Source organism: Grus americana, chromosome 2, assembly GCF_028858705.1.
Source record: "Grus americana isolate bGruAme1 chromosome 2, bGruAme1.mat, whole genome shotgun sequence".
NCBI lineage: Eukaryota > Metazoa > Chordata > Aves > Gruiformes > Gruidae > Grus > Grus americana.
The window spans coordinates 165,691,219-165,714,813 of record NC_072853.1 but is presented as its reverse complement, the minus strand read 5'-3'; the positions used below and the strand labels follow the sequence as shown (position 1 = coordinate 165,714,813).

The 23,595-nt window shown below is 36.9% G+C and overlaps 1 protein-coding gene across 6 annotated transcripts in view; it reads right to left on the bottom strand.

Moving 5' to 3' along the window:
- NKTR (natural killer cell triggering receptor) overlaps positions 1-23,595 on the bottom strand; it is a 43,418-nt gene that overhangs the window by 8,173 nt on the left and 11,650 nt on the right. For 4 of the 6 annotated variants that reach the window (XM_054814794.1, XM_054814795.1, XM_054814796.1 and 1 more), the window contains 9 exons: positions 20,182-20,289; positions 18,565-18,609; positions 16,829-16,916; positions 7,741-7,770; positions 6,710-6,855; positions 5,284-5,506; positions 4,550-4,705; positions 3,294-3,381; positions 302-447 (listed from right to left, as the gene is read on the bottom strand). In XM_054814794.1, coding sequence (XP_054670769.1) covers positions 302-447; positions 3,294-3,381; positions 4,550-4,705; positions 5,284-5,506; positions 6,710-6,855; positions 7,741-7,770; positions 16,829-16,916; positions 18,565-18,609; positions 20,182-20,289 — 1,030 coding nt within the window. Of the gene's footprint in view, positions 1-301; positions 448-3,293; positions 3,382-4,549; positions 4,706-5,283; positions 5,507-6,709; positions 6,856-7,740; positions 7,771-10,362; positions 10,408-16,828; positions 16,917-18,226; positions 18,255-18,564; positions 18,610-20,181; positions 20,290-23,595 lie in introns of those variants that run through there. The other 2 variants (XM_054814797.1, XM_054814798.1) reach the window with 2 other exon arrangements.

Below are 23,595 nucleotides of genomic sequence, written 5' to 3'. Positions count from 1 at the left end.
TCCATGGAAAGCAACAGGAAACTGGACAGGTCAATGAATTATTTAAGAAGTATTCACAATGGCACCATCAGAAACAGTTCTTTGTGACACCAGATGAACACACGCTGAAAAGTGTCAATTAACAAAGTAGAAAGGTTTTAAGAAAGTTTTCCACTTCTAATTTTTGGAATTTAAATGGAATGCATTAACCACAAAGACATTTACATTTTTTATTTAAACATGAATGACATGGTACATCTACACAATCTATTAAAGCTTGTGTAAAAACCAAGACATTTTAGATTTGTAGTAAGGATCTTACTTATCGCCTTTACTCCACTTTTCTCCACTAGGTGGTCTGTATGTTCGTAATCTCTGCATTTCTTCTTTCCAGTGAGGAGGGGTCTCACTGCTTTCATCATTGTCGGATTCAGAACACGATCGTGATCGAGGTGGGGTGTGATACCGCTATGAAAGCAACGGAAGATAGTTGCACAATGTATTTTTCTTTAAAAGACACTTTATAATACAGAAAATATATGGTGTCTCTTCAACAGATTTTGCATGCATCTTTAACACAAGCCAGACAACATTATCCATACAAAGTCCACGAAGAAAACACAAATTCTAGTTTTCCTGCCAAAAATACTCACTTTTGGTATGCACATATCCTGCACGTGAGACTGGATTACATAGCTAACTATCTTTTCATACTCTGAGAGCATTTCACAATGCTTGAGAGGGGCCAGCAGCTAACCCATTTTTTCAAAACGTAAAAGGAAGAATCAAGGAAGAAGTCACGGATTCCCTTTATGTAACACCTTTTGGAATAACACAATTACTGCAGATAACCAACTTTTTTTCAGGATACTAAAGCACAGATGTTTTGCTTCAGTTAGCGGACACTGAACTGCTTGTATGAATAAGTCAGAATCGTTGAATGGTTTGGGTTGGAAGGGACCTTAAAGCCCATCCAGTTCCAACCCCCTGCCGTGGGCAGGGACACCCTCCACTAGCCCAGGTTGCCCAAAGCCCCATCCAACCTGGCGCTGAACAAGCCCTATTTCAAAAGTTACTGCTGTTCAGCTCTTCAGAAGTGGGAATCCAGTTTAGGAGACACCTTCCAAGCAAAGGAGGAAAAAAAAATAATGAAAAAAGGTGTTGCACAAAAGTGTCATTAAGCTTCATACTTAAAATTATACTTAGGCACAGCATTTAAGTAGGCAATATGAGCTACTTGTGCAGCCGAGAAAAAGCTCTAATATTGCTAATTCATTATTTTCCATTACCCAGTTGGATACACACTTAGGTAAATTTTGTGAGGAAATTAGATGCTCCTTGACTCAATAAAGACAGACATCTGGATTTTACTCAATTATTTTGAGCCACTTAAAGCAAGTAATATGTGAAAAAAAAAAAAAAAAAGTACTGCTCCCCAGAATAAAACCAGAAAGGTGTACGCATTGGTTTATTCAGTTAATTACAGGAAGAAGTCTTTAAGAGATCCTGTTTATATAAAAAAAGAATAAAGATAACCTGCCATGAAAATCTGGAGCTTCCCTATCCCTTGAGCTGAAGCAACGCCTACTTCAAAACTACAAATGAGTATTTTGAAAAACATCAAACAAGTTCACCCTGGATAGATATCATTGCTAATCAAGACTATTAGAGATAGCAGAAAAATGTGCTTCTCCAACTAATTGCTAGCCCTAAATTATTTCTGGTATTACTGGTTTTCATTCTTAATTTTGCCAAGAGTGTGCCAAAATTACAAAAAAACAAGGCAGACACCCAAATCCCTGGCAAAAGCCAATTCCACTCAGCTTTAAGCTATTTTTCCAAAAGTCTTTATTTACATAAATATTTCAAAACATTCCAGTTAAAAGGCTTCCTTTAGCGGCTCTCACAAGTGTCAAATGCATCTAGTGGTTTCATTTGTAGCAAAGACAGCTATCAGATCTAATGTCAAGGCTGGCAAAAAATGGTAGGTCTTCAGGCAAGGCTCAAACACTACAATACCTTGCTCCACACTACAGCCATCTAAGCCATTAATTTTGTGGCTTAAATTAATTGCATCATGGGGATCAGTAGAAAAGTACTTCTCAAATCCAGTGGCTGTCACATAAGAAAATCATGCTCAGAGGAGTCTCAGTTAAGACCATTCTAATGAAAAGTGTCTTCAGCTATACAGATATTGATCTCTCTATATATAATTTTTTTTTTGAGGACTTCTATTTGCAAAACAATTTGGCAAGACCAAGCCTTGGTTTGGCTTATGGTTACCCAAATGCCACCTGCTAAAGTGATCCAGGAAAACATTCTAAAGGGGAAGAATATGCTCAGTCATGGTATGCTATAATCTGAAATCTGTCAAAATCAAATGCACAATTACAAAAGCTTTTCTTACTATCTCCCTTTTCTACTGACTGAAAAACAGTGTAGTTGTGCAGCGTTCTGAGCCCTGTATTATGGGTTATTAGAGAAAAGACAAGAAAACCTTTTGCTTCTGGCAGTCTTCAGAGAAGACAGCAGGAAAAAAAAAAAAGAGGACCAAGTTTGTGAATCTGTAAAAATACTTCATCACTGCCAGTACTGCAAAGAAGTAACGTCTTGCCCATGCAGTGTCATCTATGATATTACACAGACTTGATCTCAGCCAGGACAGTTGATGAAATTTGACAAACTACATTAAGTAGCTACAAGAAGGAAATACAAGGTTGACTTAAAATGTCAAAAAGCAGAACAAACAATGTAAGCAATTCTGCCAAAGTTGCCAACAAAACAGTTGTTTCTCAGCAATGTATGCACAACCATCAGAAGATGCAAATACCACAATATACATCAGAAGGGGCTGTATATGCTTAGGACATTGTAGAACAGCTTTGTCTACTGTTATGCATTACAGTCCTAATGCTTAACAGACACAGCAAGAAAATCCAACAAGTGGAGAAGAGTAAAAACTCTTGTCACTTCTCATTACTTTAGATCTTGGGGCTCACGTGGGATGAATCTGGCTGAATTAATTTCAATCCTTAAAAAGAAATAATTTTATTCTTACGTTTGAAGACTTCTCATAGCTGAGGAGTAAACATTTGTTTTCCCAACCTATCTTTAAGTAAAAAGATAACAGCAGGGATGGAAAAAAGCATTATAAAATGAACTACCTGGCAACAATATTTCAATCTTCTAAGCTAGAATCTACAACATGTCAGCAATAGTTGAAGTGTCACACAAAGCCTCCAAGGAAATTCAAAGCTCAAGGTCAGAAAACATACTCTGGGTCAGAGAAAAAATAAAAAAAAATTGTCACATACTATTGTGCCTCTTCCTTTAATTTTTCGTCCAGATTTTGAGACCGATGGTTTCTGGTCAGTCAGAACTGGCGTAGCATCAAGAAGCTTCCTACATGAATTAATAAAATATGAGCTTACGTGGAAAAAAACCCCAAAATTAACTTACACCAATTTTAAGTTAATCATGCAAAATATTCATCTTATTCAATTGTTGAGATGGCAGAACTAAGAATTCAGTGAACTCTCCAACAAATAAAGCAAGACACACCTCCGAGGAAAGACAAATCAACATACACTTCTTTTCAACCAAATGTATAGCCTATCTGACCTCTCTACCTGTAAATAAATGCTAGCAATGAACTTGCAAAGTAGTCTGTTGAAGTGGTATGTGGCTTTCAAACCACAAAGACAACATGGACAGAATAGTTTCAGGATCTCAGCAGTTCCACAACAACGCCTTAGCATAGGGAATGGCAATTCTCTATAGTCCACAGGTTCTAAAGCCTTGCTTCTCACCTAAGCAAGAAGAGGTAATTCAGCACTCCTTTTTACAGTTTCTGTAATATCCTCTAAAGAAGCAGTTACTAAGGCTTTGGAAACATGAGTAATGTTTCAAGAAAAGGCTTACAGGAGACTATACCATTAACTGAAATTAAAAAAACCCACCAAACTAATTTTAGAGATATCTGACAATGTAATGCATTAGCTCATCTGAGTCCAAAAGCAAAGAAATCTGATAGAAAAAGAACCTAACTGCAATTTAGAAGCACAAAGCACAAATTAAAAATAACTTATGAACTCATGACTTCCTTTGCATTAAAAGAAGAGTATTTTCTGTTATTCTCAAAGTCATAGACAGGTCATGAAATTCCAGTTGACTGATTTTGAACCAAAGTTTCTTCTTCAGTCTAAGACGAAAAAAATCATCTCTCCCAATCAAGTCTATCTTGCCATCAAATATTTGCTGTGGTTTACACTGCAAAATTTCCTCTGGAACTATTAACTCTTTTTTTGCATCATCTGTAATTGAGTTTAAGGTCGTAACATGCACTATCCTTAAGGACCAATGAAACGAACTCATTAGATTTCACTGAAAAACCCTGACACAGTTTGTATGGAGTATTACAAAGAATACTGTAAAAAGGACAATTAAATTACCTCATTTAGAAATTCTGATGCTAGATCCACTATCTGCTATCAGTGCTAGTAACACAATGTTAGCAGGAAAATTCTATGCATAGTTTCCACCAAGTCAACATAGTAAGAGAGCTTCTTACGGTTCAGGTTCTACATTGGCGACAGGCACATCTCTTCTTAGCAAAAATCTGTTTTCAGGCACTGGGGGAATTTCTTCAGGACGTACCACAGGTTTGTCCCTCTTTGTACTAACATCGACTGCTTTTTCTGTTATATCACTCTTGTCAGAAAGGCTTCTACGGCGAAAAATAAGTTGATAAATCAAAATTAAGTGTCAACTGATACACATCGCTTTTCAAAGCAAATTCCACAACAAGCCCATATGATGCTTTGAGCCTTAAGATGGCTTAACAACCAAAACGTATTTCATTAACAACTCATTTTATGCTAAAGAAAGGATGAGGCATTGTTATTGGAGAGAAGATCCAGTTCTAGCTTTACGGCAAATATTTTGCTTTTAATTTGCCACTTGTCATGAAATATTTTTAAAATATAAGGAAACATAAAGCAAAGATCTCTTATTTGCCTAATGTTTCACTATAACACAGGCATAGTGAGTCCTAAATACTTTAACACGCTGAGACTGACTTCAAAGTTGCTCTAGCTTCTATCTATCTATAAAGATCTTAAATTGTTTCATAGAAGCAGCTACCCAACAAGCTCAGCTTTTTATTTTTGTTTGAGTTTGTTTACAAAAAAGTCAACCATCAAAACTCAAACTTATAGAATGGAAGCACCTCCATATTCATTGCTCAAGTACATCATGAAAAAAGTAGAATTTCTCTGAAATTCTGAAATTTAAGAGACCAGTCACCGTCTTTGGTTTGAGATTCGCTTGCACCTTGGATCCTCTTTCTTCCTCTCCTCCTTTCTTCGTTTTCTTGATTGTTTGGTTTTAGTTCTTCTTTTACGCTTTCTTCTTCTGCTTCTTTCATTTTCGGCTTCACTTTCAGATGAAGTTTCTGAAGAGCTGGATGCACTAGAGGAGGAGTCTGAAGCTTCTGAGTCGGAACATACTTTCTTCTTCTTCTCCAAAGCTTAAGACAGATATTTTAAATTTACACAGTGTACATGTGCATATGTGTGTAGTGTGTATATATACAGCACAAAATATACAGTTTTATAGATGTATAAATACACACCCATACTGCTTCAGAGAAGCTCTGTGAATTTTTTCAGTGAGTTGCATTAAAGTACAATAATAAAGTCATATAATTGTTTCCAGTCTAAACTCATACCAATAATTTTCCATAGCTGTAAAAAAATTCCTTTAGTTGCTATGAAGTAAACTGTAAGAACTTCCATGCACAACTTCCACCATATAATAAAACATATCACTGCAAAGTCAGAACATTTTTAAAATTAATACACAGTAAGGTTATAACTGAACTTGAACATTAACTTGTGCCAAGCTAATATAAAGGCAGGCTGAGGAATCCCTTTTCTGCTTTGAAAATGTATTTTAGGTTATAACACTGAATTCACACCTTTGGGTTAGAATAGAATACACACATAAGTAAAGACCATTTATGGTAAAAAAATTAGTTTCTTTAGAAAGCAATGCACAGGTTACAAAATAAAGTTTAAGAAAGAGTTAGTCTCAGCTGTATATGTCTTATTTCTAAAACTTTGTCATTCTCTCCTTTCTACATCCTCATACTTGTACATTATCTATCCTTTTGACTTTCTCTAAAGGACATAAATAAGCACATTATCCTTAAGGAAAGTCAAAAGTGAAGTAGAAAAAACTCAAACTTGTAACACTCCACTACTTTACAGCAACTGTCCACACATATAGTTAATTTATTCCCTATGAATTCTCATGAAAAGGAAAATTACGTTGACCACATATACTGCATGAATTAATGTTACATGATCTTAAAATAAACCTTCGGAAAATGCACAAAATTCCACTTCAAGAAAAGCTTATGTTTGTGTCTCTTTCAAACTCAGAAAAATAAGTTCTAATCACTTTTTGAATATGTCACATTAGCCTCAGACATTAATTAATGAGAATAGGAAACAAGCATATGTTTTCCAAGGCACAAAGGTTTAGGTCAGAAAACCTTTCCCCTTGCTGAGCCTTCCTCATTTACACCAAGATTTAAGTTTTAAAGGCTTGTAAGAATTAATTAGAATTCTAGAGATTCATCATATTGATTTTAGATGTTGGCATAATTTTTATACTCTCTGAAAACAGTTGTCAACATTCAATTAACTTCAGATATATGTATGCTTACCATCTTTTGCTGATTTTGTAACAAGCACCCCACAGTCAATAACTCGTACATCTGCATAGGGCCTACTTGCAGTATCAGTTTTCAGATTTTCTATTTGCTCTATTACTTCAAAACCAGAAATAACCAGTCCAAAGACAACATGTACACTGCAGAAATAAAATATTCGGAAAGTACAAACATTTATATATTGCTGTAATTATTTCCCAATGAATTTCAGATTTAAAATGTCATAATGAAATAGAAACATTCAGCTTCACTGGTATCATCCGGCTCTTAAGAGGTATTAAGCTTAAAAATAGGATTTTTATTACTTTTACATTTACAACAATGCTAATATTTCATGCAGCATGAAACAGAGGACCACTCCACTTTGATTTGAGATAGATACTTCATGTCATTCTACTCTCTTCTACATGGGCAGGGTACACAGATCATTATTTCTAATCCATGCTTATATTTTTGAAATTTGTGCAATAGAGAGAACAAAAGTCCATATATAAAGCTGAGAAAGTGCAGTTTTCCCCAGAGAAGCAGAATTTATAGGTCTATACAAACTCAGCATATGAATTCCCACTGGCATTGCAGGGACAGTTGTAACTAAGGAATCCCGAGGGTTTTTTGTTCTGCCGCACCACATTTCTCTGTTCTCTTTCCGTTCGCCCCATAACTTATACTTCCAGAAGCTAATATATTTTGGGGATAAAAAACATGCCATAAAAACCAGTACTAATTAAATACATTAAACTTGACATTTCGACTTACTAATTAAAACTGGTTGCTGCCCTCAGTCCATAAAAGAAATAAATGTTAGGATTTAAGACCTTCCAAACTTTTGACTAGGTTTAGGAAATAAGTTGCAACTTGAAATTTTTATAGAACAAAAACTTTTGTTTTCCATCTTGTTCTATTGTATAATCTTTCACAGAATTAAGAATTTGTTTCCCCACTGTTGTCTACTTTCAATATAACATGTGAAGACTTACAACCTGCAAATTTTAGCCATCATTGGAGACACTGTAAAGGATTCTTACCCGTCGAGATGAGGAGCAGGTTTTGTTGTTCTGTTTGACAAACAGCAAGATGGTAAGATGATAAAAAAAATAATCAGGGATTCAGATGAAGTGAAAGAGGAGAATGGCATAGGAAAAAAAAAAAGAGGTGAAAGTAAGACAAAAAAATAGTGAAAAAATCCAGTTACATACAAGGAATTTAAAAACTTAACAGATTATACACACAGTCTTTTTTAAACTTTTACATGAAATTTGTTTGAAGTTTAGCTAATTGTACTTGAAAGTTGTACCAAGTATCATTTTATGCATGCAGTAAACAATCTTGAAATAAGTGTCCTTAAATACACATTCAAATATAACTCACTAACATTTTTAATCACAGATAAGATACCCAATATTTATTGCCAAAATGTAACTAACAGAATTTAAATGTTTCTGAAACTGTTAGGTTCTTACATTACAAGGTCACTTTAAAGTCAGTTTATTTAAAAAGAGAGTTATCATATGTGATAGATTCTTTGCTTCCACCCCCCCCCCGCTACTTTCTTACTCTCCATTTACTTGATTGGCCTCATGACTCAGAATACAAAGCAATACTTCTATCTTTAACCATCAAGACATCAGCACTTCAGCTCATAACTTCACAGGCTTCCAAAAAGTAACCGCAGCACAATGCGAGCAGACATTATATGCTACCCTACAGTTAATTTCCGTGATAAATGCAGACTTCCTCCCTGTTTTTCAGCTTCCCACATATAGCTGTTTCTAGCCTGAAGGGAAAATGGCAACTGCATAACATTTTGTACACTATCCTAACTGGCATTTGGAGTTACACCAAATTTCTGAGTTGACTTCAAATTGGAATAGTCAAGACTGTGCATATATAATTATATATTAAGAGTCACCTTTTTGATGATAATGCTACCTGATCTCTCTATATCCTTTTCCAAAAGGGAAAGGAAATTACTTCTACACGCAAGCCTGCATTAATGTTGCACAGGCAACTTTGCTATGCAGACAAAGTCAGTAAAGAACGTCAGAGCATACTTATATATCGGGGGAGAAAAAAAATACAAACAGAAGAAGTCAAGATAATTTGCATTTGAAGTTATTTTAATATTTGAAAACATTCTTCCTCTCTCCTCCCCAGGCACTGTTTTGCCTTTCTAGCCTTCTTCCAATGAACTCCTCTCTCTCAAATAATCAGTCACAGATGCTTTTTCTAAATGTACAGTAATGAAGATGTGGTACAATGAAGTCAGTTTTTCATTGCTATAATAAAATGCTACTTTTTAAGCACATATCTTGACTCAAGTTTTGAACTGTTAGGTCACAAAACACTGCAGTGCTGGAACACATGCCAAAAGATGGAACTGTGAGTCAGGAGTGTTTACACTCTCAACTTTTTTTAAGCTCCAAATGCCAACCAGACCTTCCACTTCTGTAATACTAAATAATACAGAAACCTTCTAAATTCTGTGGTTTAACACAGGGAAAGAAATGCTATCAAGATGACATTTAATTTCTCAGTAGTAGGGGGTGTTCTTTGTTTTTTTCCCTTGTTAATACAGCATATTGCTACAAACAGAAAAATTCTTACAGCTTTTGAAGTTCTTTAAGCAAAAGTTAACTGCATTAACAACCTGCTGTTAAGTAAACAGTTTAAGTGGGCTTAACTATAAAGCTGATTTAAAGTACTGAAGAAAAATAGAAGTGGGTTACTTCAATGAAACCAATAATAAACAAGACAGTGCTTAGAATTAGCTAGAAACAGCAATAGGTTTGAACACACTTGATATGAATGCTGCAGTAATGTGCTCCTGCAGCACTTGAAGACCAATTGAGCAAATTACCTAAGCACGTACTTTCTATAGACTAGTCCTCAATAAGCAAAGAAAGGGATAATCGGTACTTTAAAACCCAGTAGAGGTTTCTTCCATTACACTGGCACTTTGACACAGTTAAAATGGAGAGGATTTTTCTCATTTACTTGTTCATGAAGTGAAAGCACAAGGAAAAGTATTATTCAAAAAAGAAAACTTTTCAGATGCATGACAAAGAGTCGGTGACTTCCCACGGGAAGCAGAAACCCAACTCCTCATTGTGCTTTAGAAAGTTTTCTCATCTCAATGTTAGGGTTGCAACATGATATTTATTCTGCAAATGTACACTTTCAAACACCACTTCAAAGTTTTCTGCATATGTTCTGCCTTTCAAATCCTTAAATATTTGCTTTGGCTTCAAAACTTACATTGGGAGAAAACCTACTTCCTGCCTTTGCACTACAGAAGCCTAGAGTCATGATAAGTTCCTCCCCCAAAATAATATTTTATTAAAACGTTTCTATACAGAACTTCTATAATTTAGAACCTTGAAAATCTGCCTTATAATATATACTAATATCTAAGGTATTTACAGAAGGACAAATATCTTTCCTCACTCAAGTTTAAAATAAATTGTTTTTAAGATACCACTGAAGAGAAAAGCATTTTTTTTAATTAAAATATGTTATCACCCATCCCCCCAAGAACCTCAGTCCTAGCAAAGGATTCAATGCACATAACAATATGATCAGAAAAAACAAGAAAGATAAAAAACAGAAAGAAAAGGAAAGGACACAGCCTTAGAGGAATGAGACATTACCTTTGGAGCGCACGATGTAACACTGTTTCTGTAAATTTTACACAAAAATGGCAGAAATAAATTGTAATACATTTTCAGACAAAACTGAGTCTATGTTTTATTAAATACAAGTTTAAAATTAATATTAATCAAGTTGTATGCAGAACAAGGATGCCTAAAAGAGGGCTCTAAATTTTCTTTAGAATACAAGGCACTTTGAAAGCTACAGTGAATTCTTCTTAAAACCAAAAAGAAACCTATAGACATAACCTGCTTGCGTACACTATTACAAAGATAAACCATTAGAAAAGAGAATCCTCCCACTCCCCTCTAAGTCTCAATCCAGCAAAAGTGTTAGAACACGTGCACAACTTTAAGCAGATGAATAACCGATTTCAATGGGTTTATTCACCTGCTCGCAGTCACATAGGTGTTCAAATGCTCCACCGAATCCAGTCCCAAGTATATACTTCATAGGATGGCACACCACAGCTTAAATGTTTTGATTTGCAAGTAAAATGTGTTAAGTCAGTACCTCTAAAACTTCATACATTTCGTAATTAGCCCACATCTTCCTTGTATTATGAAGCTTTTCTAAAACTAAGAAAAATAGGTGGTTTGTTTTTTTAAGACACATGCATCGCTATTGGATTGCTTGTGTTCAGAACTATAGAAACACACACTCATTGCAGATGCACAAAAGACAAAACATGTGCACCAACTAATACCATGCTTTTGCTCTCGTATAATTCTGAACAGCAGCAATGTTTTCAAACTGCATGATCAGTTGAGCTTATCCATATTTTTTTTTGCTCCCAAATAAGCTATTAGTTCTTAATTACGTCTCTGCATATCCGAGCATTGAAATGATCTGTTTGTTACTTCTTATACATAAAAAGCATCCTGTGAGTGCTTTCACACGGGCTGTGCTTTTACATGAACTTTTAATCAAGCCAATGGGACCTGCTTGTGTGATAAGTGCACATATACCACTTTTGCTCAAAGATAATGCAACATCAACCCCTTTCATTTGAAGTTTTTAGGTTTTTATATTACTGTCAACTGTTCAAAAATCAGCTCAAAGGTATTTCACTCAGTAAAAAAAAATAATTAGCTGCTGATTAGAAAAATACCTGGGTTTGGGATACCAAAAAGACAGAAAATGAACCACTTTTAATAAGCTGGTAACATTCAGAAATAATTTGTAAAAATCAAATCAAAAAAGTCCTCACAACTTATTTTATCCTTCATTTAGCAGATCAAAGTGGTCAGTTTGTCTGAATTTAGTAATTAAGCATCGCACCACACATTAAAAACATTTTTAAAACAAAAAAGCTATTTAGTTTTGAGCAAGAAAGTAAAGCTTGAGAGACACATTAAACTAACAATACCCTCAATATGGAAGAAAAAAATATCTACCAGTAATAACAAAACAGCCTCAAGTTTTAAATAGCTTTGGAACACAGAGGCAAGAACTCCAAATATTTGGACTGATAAGGGACACAACCGAGGACTCCTCTTTAAATTGTAGTATGGACGTTATTACCTCAGTGAACTACACAGCTAAATAACAAGGCAATAAATTAATTATTACACAAAACTTCCCAATGACAACAAAGAGGTCGGTTACTTTTTTTGCCTCCTATTGTTTTCTTTATGCTTCATTCTGCACAGTCACTTCTATTTTTCTAGGAAGTAGAGCTTGACAGATTTTGTCTGACAACCGAAGTTAAGCCCATGCAAGCATTTGTAATATCAGGAGTCTTATTAATTTTATAGTACTTTATCTCCTCATTTTCACAAGAGTTGCGTTATTTTGCGTTGCAACTTTCCTTACTAGCAGGTTGGGTATGGCTACAGGCACGATGGAGTTGCTCTGAAGAGACAAGATACCGTTATCAGAGCAGCTCGACTGAGAAGCAGAATACATTGCTCAAGAAGAACATCACCCAACAAGTAATACAGCCACTGAGCTGGAACATCGAAGAACAGGCTGACTATCCCCCCCCCCCCCCCCCCGACTTTAAATCAGGGACCTAAAGACATGGGCTATATTTGTGCAACACTCCAGATGCGCTCCCCCAATAACTAATAATCTTTTCAGCAGCAGTTCAGAACAGATATTGAAGTACATAGAAAAATGAAGGCAATTCTAGAATGGCTCCTGTCGACTTCTACCCCATCCTAGAGATTCCATATCTGAGTATCAAAATGGAAACAGGACAATTAAAAGAAGATTAACACACTCAGGTGGTATTGCTAAATAACTGATGGTTCTAAAAATTATTCACAGAAAAGTAGTAAATTAAATAGTGGTGCTATCCGAAAATACAAATATCTAATTTATAAACTGGTACCTTTAAGTGTCTTCAACACAAGACTGCAATAAAATGCTACAACAGATCCCTCTGGTTATAGCAAATTGAAATTCCAGTATTTCACAAATCCAAACGCTATCAAGGGATAGTCTCTGTAACCTTTCTGCTGGATTTCAACAAGATACATTTCTTCAGACTAGGAAATGTTTCTTACAACGCATGTGTAAATAGACTTGGCCTATTTAAAGTACATGTGCATGAAAACCAATCCTGCCTGAGCTAAACATTTTCCTTTCAACCTAACTATGACTTCTATTCGACTAAGAGAAAAGATAAAGTGGGGGAAATTAGTCAATGAGCATTAAACACAGCACTTCTAACACTTCATATATATATACACACACACACTTCTGACTCTTTGTTCTACTTTTGCATCTTGCCAGTTTCTACCAGTGTTTTAATTTATGTTCACTCTTTTTACACTGGCCTCACTGGAGCTTCCTAACAATACTTACACTGTCTTTTCCATGCCCAGTTCTCTATTGTTGCTTATAAAAGCTTCCAACTCATTCATGCCAGAGAAATTCATGATGAATCAAAGAAAGCCAATGATACTTCATGATTGGGCAGATGCTTGTTTACATTAAGATTAGCCTGGAGCTTCTATTTCAAGTTTTCAGTTTCAACTGACCACTGTTGCTCAACTTTTAACAATTTTTAGGCATTGCATAGAGTCTCGCTATGACTAGTTAGTGCGGTCTGTCCAAGAGAAATTCACTGCCTAATTACTTTCTGTAAAGACTAGTTATTCCAAATGACACTTTTCTGTGGTAAGCAGGAAAAGCACTTCTGATGAGCAAGCAGAATTGTTATAGTCAGGATTCTTGCTATTATTTTAGCCCTACTTGGACAAATACTTATATAAAAGAAAATAACTTATTTGCACTCCTCCTCTGTTACATTAGATGTGTACAACAGAGAAATACTGAGTTCTCATCCCTGAAGTTGTCTATGAAGTTATCTATGAAAAAAATGCAAATATATGAAGAAGTTCAGATAGAGATGAACTATTTCCCTTTCTATAAATCTAACCAATAAAATTAAACATGTTCTAACCATTTAAAAAAAATAATCTAAAGACTGCCACTGAAGACTCCCTTCCACACAATTTTCAGGTTACACATTTGAAGAACATTTTTCCTAATGATAAACTACTGAATAACTGAGCATTCTTTTGGATGTAAGAAATATATTTTAATTTCAGCTTAAAGTATATCACTAACGGAAACAAACATATTTCATTAAAGAAAAGCTGTATAGATGCACAGCACATTCCCTAAAGTAATCAGGCAAATGTCACCAAGCAAGACTAACTGCTTCGATATACTGCATTTTAAAGTCAGAAAATGCCTAGATGAAGTCTTTAGCAGTTGTTTCCTACTTTGAATCTTGACATTCAAACTCTCCATGTTATGAAGCAGAAACCAAGTTCCACCGTTAAAAAACTATACAAAAACCAGACTGTTCAACTATGTGTTTCACCATCCATCCCTGCCTATTCATAAACTGAGGTATCAAACATGAACCTGACTTCGCAGCTGACTGTCTATATACACACCTGCCCTTACAAGCAACCTCAGTGGCTTCCGTAGGGATTCTGTAATTGTGAACATTCATTCCCAGGATCAGCTGCAGTACTGGAGGCCAAAAGGTGGGATTCAGCTTAAATGCATAAACTTGAATATAGTAAAGGCATCTAGAAACAAGGTAGACATCTCAGCTGCTGGTTAGATCTAGAGAGTATACTCAATTGCTAACATATAGGCCTCTTGAGCTGCCCTATGGTATCCTGCCTGGCTTCCAGTGCTACTCCAGAAGCACAGGGCATCTTGCAGGTGCTACATCTTATTTGCACGACCTGCCTTGGCATTCCCAATGGTGTCTCAAACAGCATTAGATGTCTGCATGCAGTAAAACGGAAAAAGCCCCACTCAAGAGGGTCACAGAAATCTAGAGCATTACAGTATGCTTTCAAGACTTGGACAGTAGCCCACCTAAACCTCATCAATTATACCGGGAGTTTACTCCTAGGCTCAAATTCACTTGCCTAATTCTAGGGCAAGCTGGTGCCATAAAAGACACTACAGGACATCCAAGAAACCTGCGTGGGGCAGGCAGGCAAGACCTAAGACCTTCAGAACATCCATACCCTTCTCTCCCAACAGCTGAAGGCCAGGTAGGATACCCCAGGACCCTAAAAATGGCTTTAGATTCCTACAGGCAGCTGAGGTGAATCTAGCTTGCATGGAGACAATTATGTTTAGGCATCTTACTCTGCCTGAATTCCCACCAAATTAAAGCTTTCTCTTTACACTGATTTTTATGAAAATAAAAAAAAAAGAATTTTTGAAGAAATCTGCATCTTTTAAAATATTTTATATTTTATGAAAGTGTCCTGCAATACTGTTTGTTTTATTGACCCATGTACATTATAATTTAGCACCTAACACAACCTTAGGTTGTTTTGGTGTGTGAGGAGAGACAAAGTTTTGTGTCTTAAATCTGAACAAGTAAGCTGAGTCTACTAAGCATAAGGGAAAGAAGATGACTTCTGAATCAAATGCAGGAGAGAAAAGAAACTTTAGAGCCCTCAAGTGATAGCTTCTTGACTGATGTGACATCATTAAGTTTTCATGTATATTGTTCAGATAAGCTTAAAAATGGAAAATTACAACAAGAGAACCAAAAGATAAGTCCAAGTAACAAATAGCGAACCAGCGTCTTGCAGAGAGCTTATTAAACCACAAGTTTTTTTACATATAGATTGTTTTCCATATTAATGTGTCTATATATATTCATTCAGGTTTACTGTAAGGAAGCACAACATCTAAAATTTGATTTGAAGGTAACAAAAAAGGTTATTTTACACTTACGATTTTATCTCTATGGAAAATCAGAACAGTGGTAACTGTGAAAGACTTCCTCTTAGGTTCCTATTTATTTTCCATTTTTAGTGCATTCTTTAGGAAGAGACCTAAAAATGTCTCTTATCTGAACTTCATCGTATCTATTGAAGAACTTTGTCAGGCAAAGAAAGAAAAAAAAGAAAGATTCTTGAGGACAATTTACTCCTTTACTGAAGACAGTGAAGCGCCATTCATTCTTATCCCCCAAGAAAGATGGCAAAGAAAAAATAGTTTTTCTAGTTAAGCAACTACACTAAAATTTACTTTTGAAAACACTAGTGTTATTTCACAAAGTTGTTCTCAGCACAAGCCCAGAGCTATAATCCAGATCTTTCCAAATACTAACTGCTAAACATTAACAGAAGGCAATTTTTAAAAGGGACTTAACAGGAGGAATAATCACATTAGAATTAGCAAGTTTAAAAATACTAATACTGAACCTAGAATACAACTACTTTAATCAGAAGACCCTAACATATGAGACCTGAGTATTTCTTGATGGTAGAATCTCATGCTTTTTCTACTATTTAACAGAATATGGCTACATACTAGAATGAATTTTTTTTAAGGTAATGAAGGAAAAATCTGATTATCAGCACATAATTTTAACATAGTGTTGGTAACAAAGTAGTTGGTATATGCACAACACAACTATGCAGCAATATAGAAGAAAAGCATGTCAGAAACAAACACTTCAAAAGAAAAAATATAAAAACCCCCAAACCAAAACAAAACCCCCACTCATCCCCCCTCAAAAAAACAACCCCAAATAAAATCATAAATTATATTTTAAAGAGCACATGCAAAACCATACAAACCACCTCCAGATCTCACTCCCTTTTGCACACAATGCTCAACATTGTAATTTGCAGATAATCTGTTAAGATTTGGTTGGTGCACACACAAAGCCAAAGAATCTATTTTTTGGACGCTAATTATTGAGTAAGCCATATTTTTTAGGGTAAAAAAAAAAGCAATGAACAAGGAACATCCATGTAGTACCAGCTTCTAACCCAAATGAATGCCACAAGCAAATTGCTATAACTAGTGTTTCCTATTATAGCTCACACTGCAGGTGCCCACTCAACCCTATTTAAAATAAGGCGGATAACATTGTTATAGATAATTTAGCAATACCATCTTTCTCATGAACAGCGCTTCTCTGTTTAAGAAAAGCTCAACTGTCATATTACATCTACTCACATGAAAAATTGGGAACCATTGGTATGTTTCCCTCGGTTTGCCATTGACAAAAGGAACGCTCTGTCATGTTTGAGAATAAAGTTTTCATCTGTTTGAAGAAAAAATATGTTTGTCAGATTTTCCCTAACAAGGAATGCAAGTCTAATTTTCTTAGTAACTTATGGATGCTATAAGGAGAAAGTCTTCTGCTGCTAAAGAAATATGAACAGATTGGGAAAAAAAATCAAGTTTAAACAACCCTCTCAAGAGTTACAGTAGAAGCAGTTACGAGACAGAAGGCATTCTTTCTTAAAGAAAAAGTTCCAGATATAGTGCAAACATTTCTAATGAAAAAATGTACAGTCATTAATAATATGTCTTAAACATTAGATTCTCTCAGACCTGGATTCAAATCCAGCATTGCCTGAATAAGAACAAGGTCAGCAGACTTACTGACATCCTAAAAACAGACTTAACACACACGATACTTATTTACACAGCATGCACCTCAGGTAGATCTAGAAACCGAAGAACATATTCTTCCTGCAATCTAAGTATAAAATCAATTAAGACTAAACTAAACATGCATTTTATATTGCAGTGAATTAAAGGGGACTTCTGGTTGTACAGCATAATATAAAACCAGATCTTCTGAAGTTCATTTTCAAAGCTAAACCCAGTAATTTGAGTGTACAAAGCCATCATTTTTAAAATTATGTATCAAAACACAATGCCGCATGTTTAGCACTCACCACCTTTAGAAACAAACCCTAGTAACTTCTTAGCAAACGAATCTATCCAAGAGTTTCTTTTGACTAAAGGCTGTAATATTCCAACACCAAACTATGTCTCTGTTTAAGACAAACTTAATGGCATGCACTTAACCACTCAGAGCTACTTGCAAAACATAAAGAACCAGGGGCTCTTACATAAATACATATAGTGCCTTTATTAACACTTGAATACCACAGTAACTACCTGGGTTTTTTTGCAAGAACGAACTGTATGTCTTTAAACAAGTGCTTTATAAACTCACCATTTTCCTTCCAACAATAGATTTTAAAGAGAAGTAAATGTAATTTATTTACAGATTCTTTACAAGTAAAATAACTTGTGTAGCATATAAACAAAGTCAAACACTTTTAGAAACGAACACTAAGCATACAAACCTTGAATAGGGAAGGGGAGGAAAGGGACATTAACAAAAGAAGAAATAACTGTTTAGAGCTGGAAATTATGCCAGTATTCTTTCTCAGAATAAGTCATTATCCCTCAGAAAGGTTAGACACAGAACTCTTCATTTCTCCAAGCAACACAGATATCCATCTACAAACGGATGTATCAGTTGTCTATATATTTACTAGGGAGGGTACAAGGGAACAGAGTTTGAATTTGTGTTACTGAGCTTTTGTCTCTTACCTTTTCATTTTGCAAAAGACCACATTCTCTATAAACAAAAGAATATGTTGACAGTTTTAGGCAGGAAGATAGGAGTTTATTCATGAATAAAGTTGCCTAACCTCCATGCTGAAAGTCATGTTTAACCAATAATGTTAGCCATAATTAATTGTCAGTTAAAGTTAAATATTACCAAAAAAATTATCTGAAAGTCATGCATATAAAAGTAATTCTCATGCAACATTAGTTTCATGCAAAAGGTGATCTATAAGTAGACCTGTTCATTAAGTAGCTTGGGAATCAAGACTTGTTTATCTTGGAACTGAATAAAGAATCTGCAAAGACATATTTCCTCTTACCTTTAAAATAGCCACCATAAATAGATTCACCTCCTTTTCCATTACCTACGCATTAAAAAGCATGAATTAAACCTTTTGTTTCATTTATGAAAAAAAGCTGTATGTAACATTCCACCAGTTTATAACAAACCAGGATACTCTGGCCAGGTACCAGCACCTGAGCATAAGCTCCTGAATTAAAAGTCACAGCTGTACATTATCCTCTTGGCACTGAAAATATCGAGAACAAAGATTGCCTTAGTGCCCCTGAACACTGGAAAGTCTGAAGCAGGGCTCCAAAGGCTAATCCTCACTGGGATTTGCTAAAGCAGCAGCAGACACCAAAACCAACAACAGCAGGCAACACCCCACCCCCACCCCCCCCAAAACCACAAAACCAACAGTAGGTACGACCAACAATCTTGCCCGGCTCAAAGCAGCTGAGACCACTAAAATGGATGAGGTAAGAAAGTAGCTAGCAGTTTTAAAGGCACTTCTACTTGACTCTCAAATCAAGAGACTCCCTCACCATGCCCATTTTGTGAGGTGCAAGACATCAGGACACAGTGAAGAGGATACACATTTTGGTAAGGACAGATATTTCAGGGAAGGACAACAGGCTAAAAACTTTTTATTGTACACATATTGCAGGGAAGGAAACAAATAAACATCCCTGACAAATCTCCTTCTAGCTCATTTATTAAAAATAATTGTTGCCTCTACTGTGGACACAAAGTGAAAAGCAGTAAGACTACATTTTGGATTTGAATTTTGTTTCAGTAAGACAGGTGTTAACTCCAGCAAGGGTTTTGTCAGGTTTTTTTGAACTTAACACATTTTCTAAATAAATATTACTGCAGTTGAAACATTTTAGAGTTTCAAAGATTAACAAAGAAATTGGGGATCTAAGCTATACTTCACAGCAAATGAAATATTTTTATGGCATTGTAATGCTTCCATGGCATTTTCTAAAATTACATTATAACCACATGTGCTGGTTTTGACTAGGATAGAGTTATTTTTCTTCATAGTAGCTGGTATGGGGCTGTGGTTTGGGTTTGTGCTGAAAACAGCGTTGATAACAGAGGGATGTTTTAGTTATTGCTGAGCAGTGCTTACACAGAGCCAAGGCCTTTTCTGCTCCTCACACCTCCCCACCAGCAAGCAGCTGGGGGTGCACAAGGAGTTGGGAGGGAACACAGCCAGGACAGCTGACCCCAATGACCAAAGGGATATTCCATACTGTATGACATCATGCTAAGTGTATAAAGCTGGGGGAAGAAGGGAGGACCTTCAGAGTTATGGCATTTGTCTTCCCAAGTAACAGTTACATGTGATGGAGCCCTGCTTTCCTGGCAAGCAGGTGTTCAGCCATCTCCATGGGAAGTGGGGAATGAATTCCTTGTTTTGCTTTGCTTGTGCACGGCTTTTGCTTTACCTATTGAAATTTCCTTATCTCAACCCATGAGTTTTCTCACTTTTACTCTTCTGATTCTCCCCCCCCCCCGTCCCACCGAGGGGGAGGGAGGGAGAGGCTGTGGGGGGCTGAGTTGCCAGCTAGGGTTAAACCATGACACCATATAAGTTATAAGATTTCTGTTCCACTTAAAACATTTCAGTTTTAAAAGTGTATTTTACCTTCACTGAAGTCCCCACCCTGAATCATGAAGTTTTTAACCACACGATGGAACGTAGTGCCTTTATAACACAGTTTCTTTCCAGTTGTTTTGCCAATTCCTTTTTCACCTGCAAGAAGGTTAAACAAAAAGAATCTACAGATTGTCACTGAACAAGTTCCAAGGGTTTTACCTCACTAGTGCTAATGGATGCAAGACAGCCATCAGAATAGCACAACAATAAAAGGTAACACAGTCCTACCTGTTGCCTTTTCACTGCATTAACAGCAGAAGGGATCCATTTCCAAGGGGACTCTCAAGTGAAAATTAGGTTTCTTTAAAAAAAATTCCTCCCATGAATGAGTGTACTTATTAGTAATCCACTGAAGACAATTTATAAGAAAACAAGAGTTTGTGATAATGATGAGTTAACTATTTTCTGTTGTTATAGCTACACTTCTATGTCAGCTGAAGCTTACACTGGAGTCCTTTTCAAACCACTTATACATCTGGATGTCCCAGCTGAATCCCAGGACAGAAATTTGAGCTCGGAACAGGCTTCAACTCAGTTTCAAAGTCCATGGGACTGAGCTACTCCAAGCATGTATCACATCTTCACCAACCATGCACAGGGTCAGGCCAGCCCTTAATGCCAATCACCAAACCTTATCATCTCAGTACAAAGTGTGCACAAAACTTTTTCTGAAAAGGCTGACACAACAGGGGAACAGAATTGTGTATACAAGAACCATTCCAGGACAAACTGAATGAGAATCATAACAGAGGAAAAAAAATAATCCCCCAAATGCTGAATCAGGGCCATTCTTACCCAGCAGCAGAAGCCAAACCAGGCGATGGTGCTTGTTAATCCTTTCTGAGCCTGAGATTTCCTAAGACATGGCCCTCAGCGAACACCCAGTGCAGCTGTACTTCAAGCCTACTGGTGATTTCTGAGAAAGATATCCCAGAACCTCAAGCTTCATTAACATTTCTTCCAAAATTCAGAAGAAAAACTGCACTGGGGATGTGGATGAGGGTACTACATGAGGGATTTATACTGGTCCAGTCAGGGAACATACAAGAGACACTGACTGCAGCTTCCAAGAAGAGAGGAGCTGGCAGAACACGGCAATTAAGAGTAATAGGTATATTACACCCTGCGCAACAGCTAAAATCCCATGTAAGCCACATCTGCAGGAGATATTCTGTAATGAAACAGGACAAATAACCTAACATTCAGTTTCATACCACCACTGGTTATGGGATAGGCACTTGATACTCCATCAGAGGATGTTTAAGCAGTATATTTTGTATCATGTAGTGCCCTCAGAAGTGTACATGTACTTCTTACCCAGAGCCACACACTCCCCTTTTGTGACCTATTGTTCCTCAACCCAAGATTAACTGATGGCCAAATCACCCCAAATTTGCCATTCCAAACAGCCCATTGCTGCCAGAACGAAGGCAAAGAGCAGTCTGTTGCACAAAACCCACTCATGGTGGTGTTGTAAAAGCCTTCACTCACAGAATGTAACTTATTTTCCATCACCCTAACTCTCCACACCCATAAACCTCCTCTTACCCCAAGTAAAGCTATTTATCACAAGGCTGGACACATCCTCTTCCCCCCCCAAACATGCCCCCCTCTGCTACAGCATTAGAAAACTCACATCAATCAATACCAAGGATTATCTGCCTAAATTTTTGGTCACGTTTCAGCACACCACTCAGGCTATGAATAATCCCCTTACAGAATGGGATCCTGCAATGCAGTTTACCATGTAATTGAGCTGGTACCTTAAGGTGAAAGGTGAGCTTTAAACCACGGCCAGAAGTTGTAGTCCCTTCTTTTACTTTTCTTTATGGTATTGCCAAGAAAGCATAGCCTCGATCATAATAAATGACAATACTTGCGACATTCCCTTCCTTTCATGCACGACACAACTGTGGGCAAAGTCATAAAACCCAACTACCTCCCCATAAGCCACAGACACTTCAGACAATACACTTAAGTTGCCGGTCAAGTGGTGGAGGGCTAAGTTCCTGCAAGAGCTGTACTATGTCACTGATTTTCCAAAACAATCCTTGGATTCCCAGTCAGGCAAGAGACTGAGACCAGTTATTCCGCTGGTTAGAGCTGCAGCACCTCCCTAAGCTCAGACACTTTTCCATGACAGCCAGTACAAAGCCCATGGGCTGGGTTTCTTTTTTGTTTATGGCCAAATACTAGCCTTATTCTTTTTGCCCTAAATATGCCTGAATTTTGTCTGAAAAAGAGGAAAAACTTGTCTTTGAGCCCCATCTACTCGCACTCTTCCTGCCTAAGCAGTTCTTTCCACGTGCTGCAAATCGCTTGGAAATGGGATGCTGGAGGAGAACTTACATAGTGATTGCAAGAGAAAACCCATTACCTGAGGAGAGCACAACAGAAGGGCCTTTATCAAAGTGCCCTTTTCCCTTTGGCAAGTAAGCTTTGCTCTCATGCCCTATTAACACCCTGCACTGCCAACCCAATCTGAGATATTTTGAATTAGGTGCCCAATAGCGGTCTCCATTTGAGATTATGAGATGGGAAGCTCCTGACAAAGTGCCGAAGAGCAGTTGGGCTTGTGCTTATTCAATAGGTGGACTGACTGAAGGACCTGCAAATGTCAGTTTGCTAGTCCAGATGTTTTAATTTAAATGCAAGGAGCCTCTTGCTGTCAAGGCAGACAGCATTCTTTCACAGTAGCCAGGTCTATTTCTGACAACAGTGTCAGGCTGCAGGAAGGCAGCCAGAATCAGCCTGTCCTCCTCCATCTGTTTCTGACAAAACCATCCTGGCTTGCCTCACAGAGATTATGGAGGAAGCAGCAGGCATGATGATGGGCACAGCATTTCAAACACTGGTCTCCAGTCTCGCTCTCAGGGAGCATCCCCTTGCCCTGAGACAAGTGAAACCACTCTTCACAGAGACATAACGGAAGTGCATAGCCCAAATCAAGCTGCTATGAGGGCTATAACAGGGTAAGTGAGGACACATGGTACCCTGAAGCCATGATGTCTTTATCAGCTATAATGCAGGCAGGTACCCATATCTAAGGAAAAAGGAACATGCTGGATTGGCCTTGCATGTGGAACCCTGAATTTATGCAGTACAAAAGTATACAATGCTCAGAGTCTGCTGCTATTTCATGATGTAGACTATATGTACCAGAATGGGATAGCATCCCCTCTCTATTCCACAGCTATATACCTCCTTAGATGAGCACAGGCCTCGCATATGGCTACAAGATGGCAGTGCCAGAAAGTGATGCTGTATTGAGTAAGTGTCCAGTGATTCAAAGACTTCTTGCAAACACCAAAAGATAAAGACGAACGATATACCTGATAGGCACTCATACTTCTCTGATGACTGAAGTTCTAGCAATGGATCTTGCTGTGAAAAGTGGCAGGA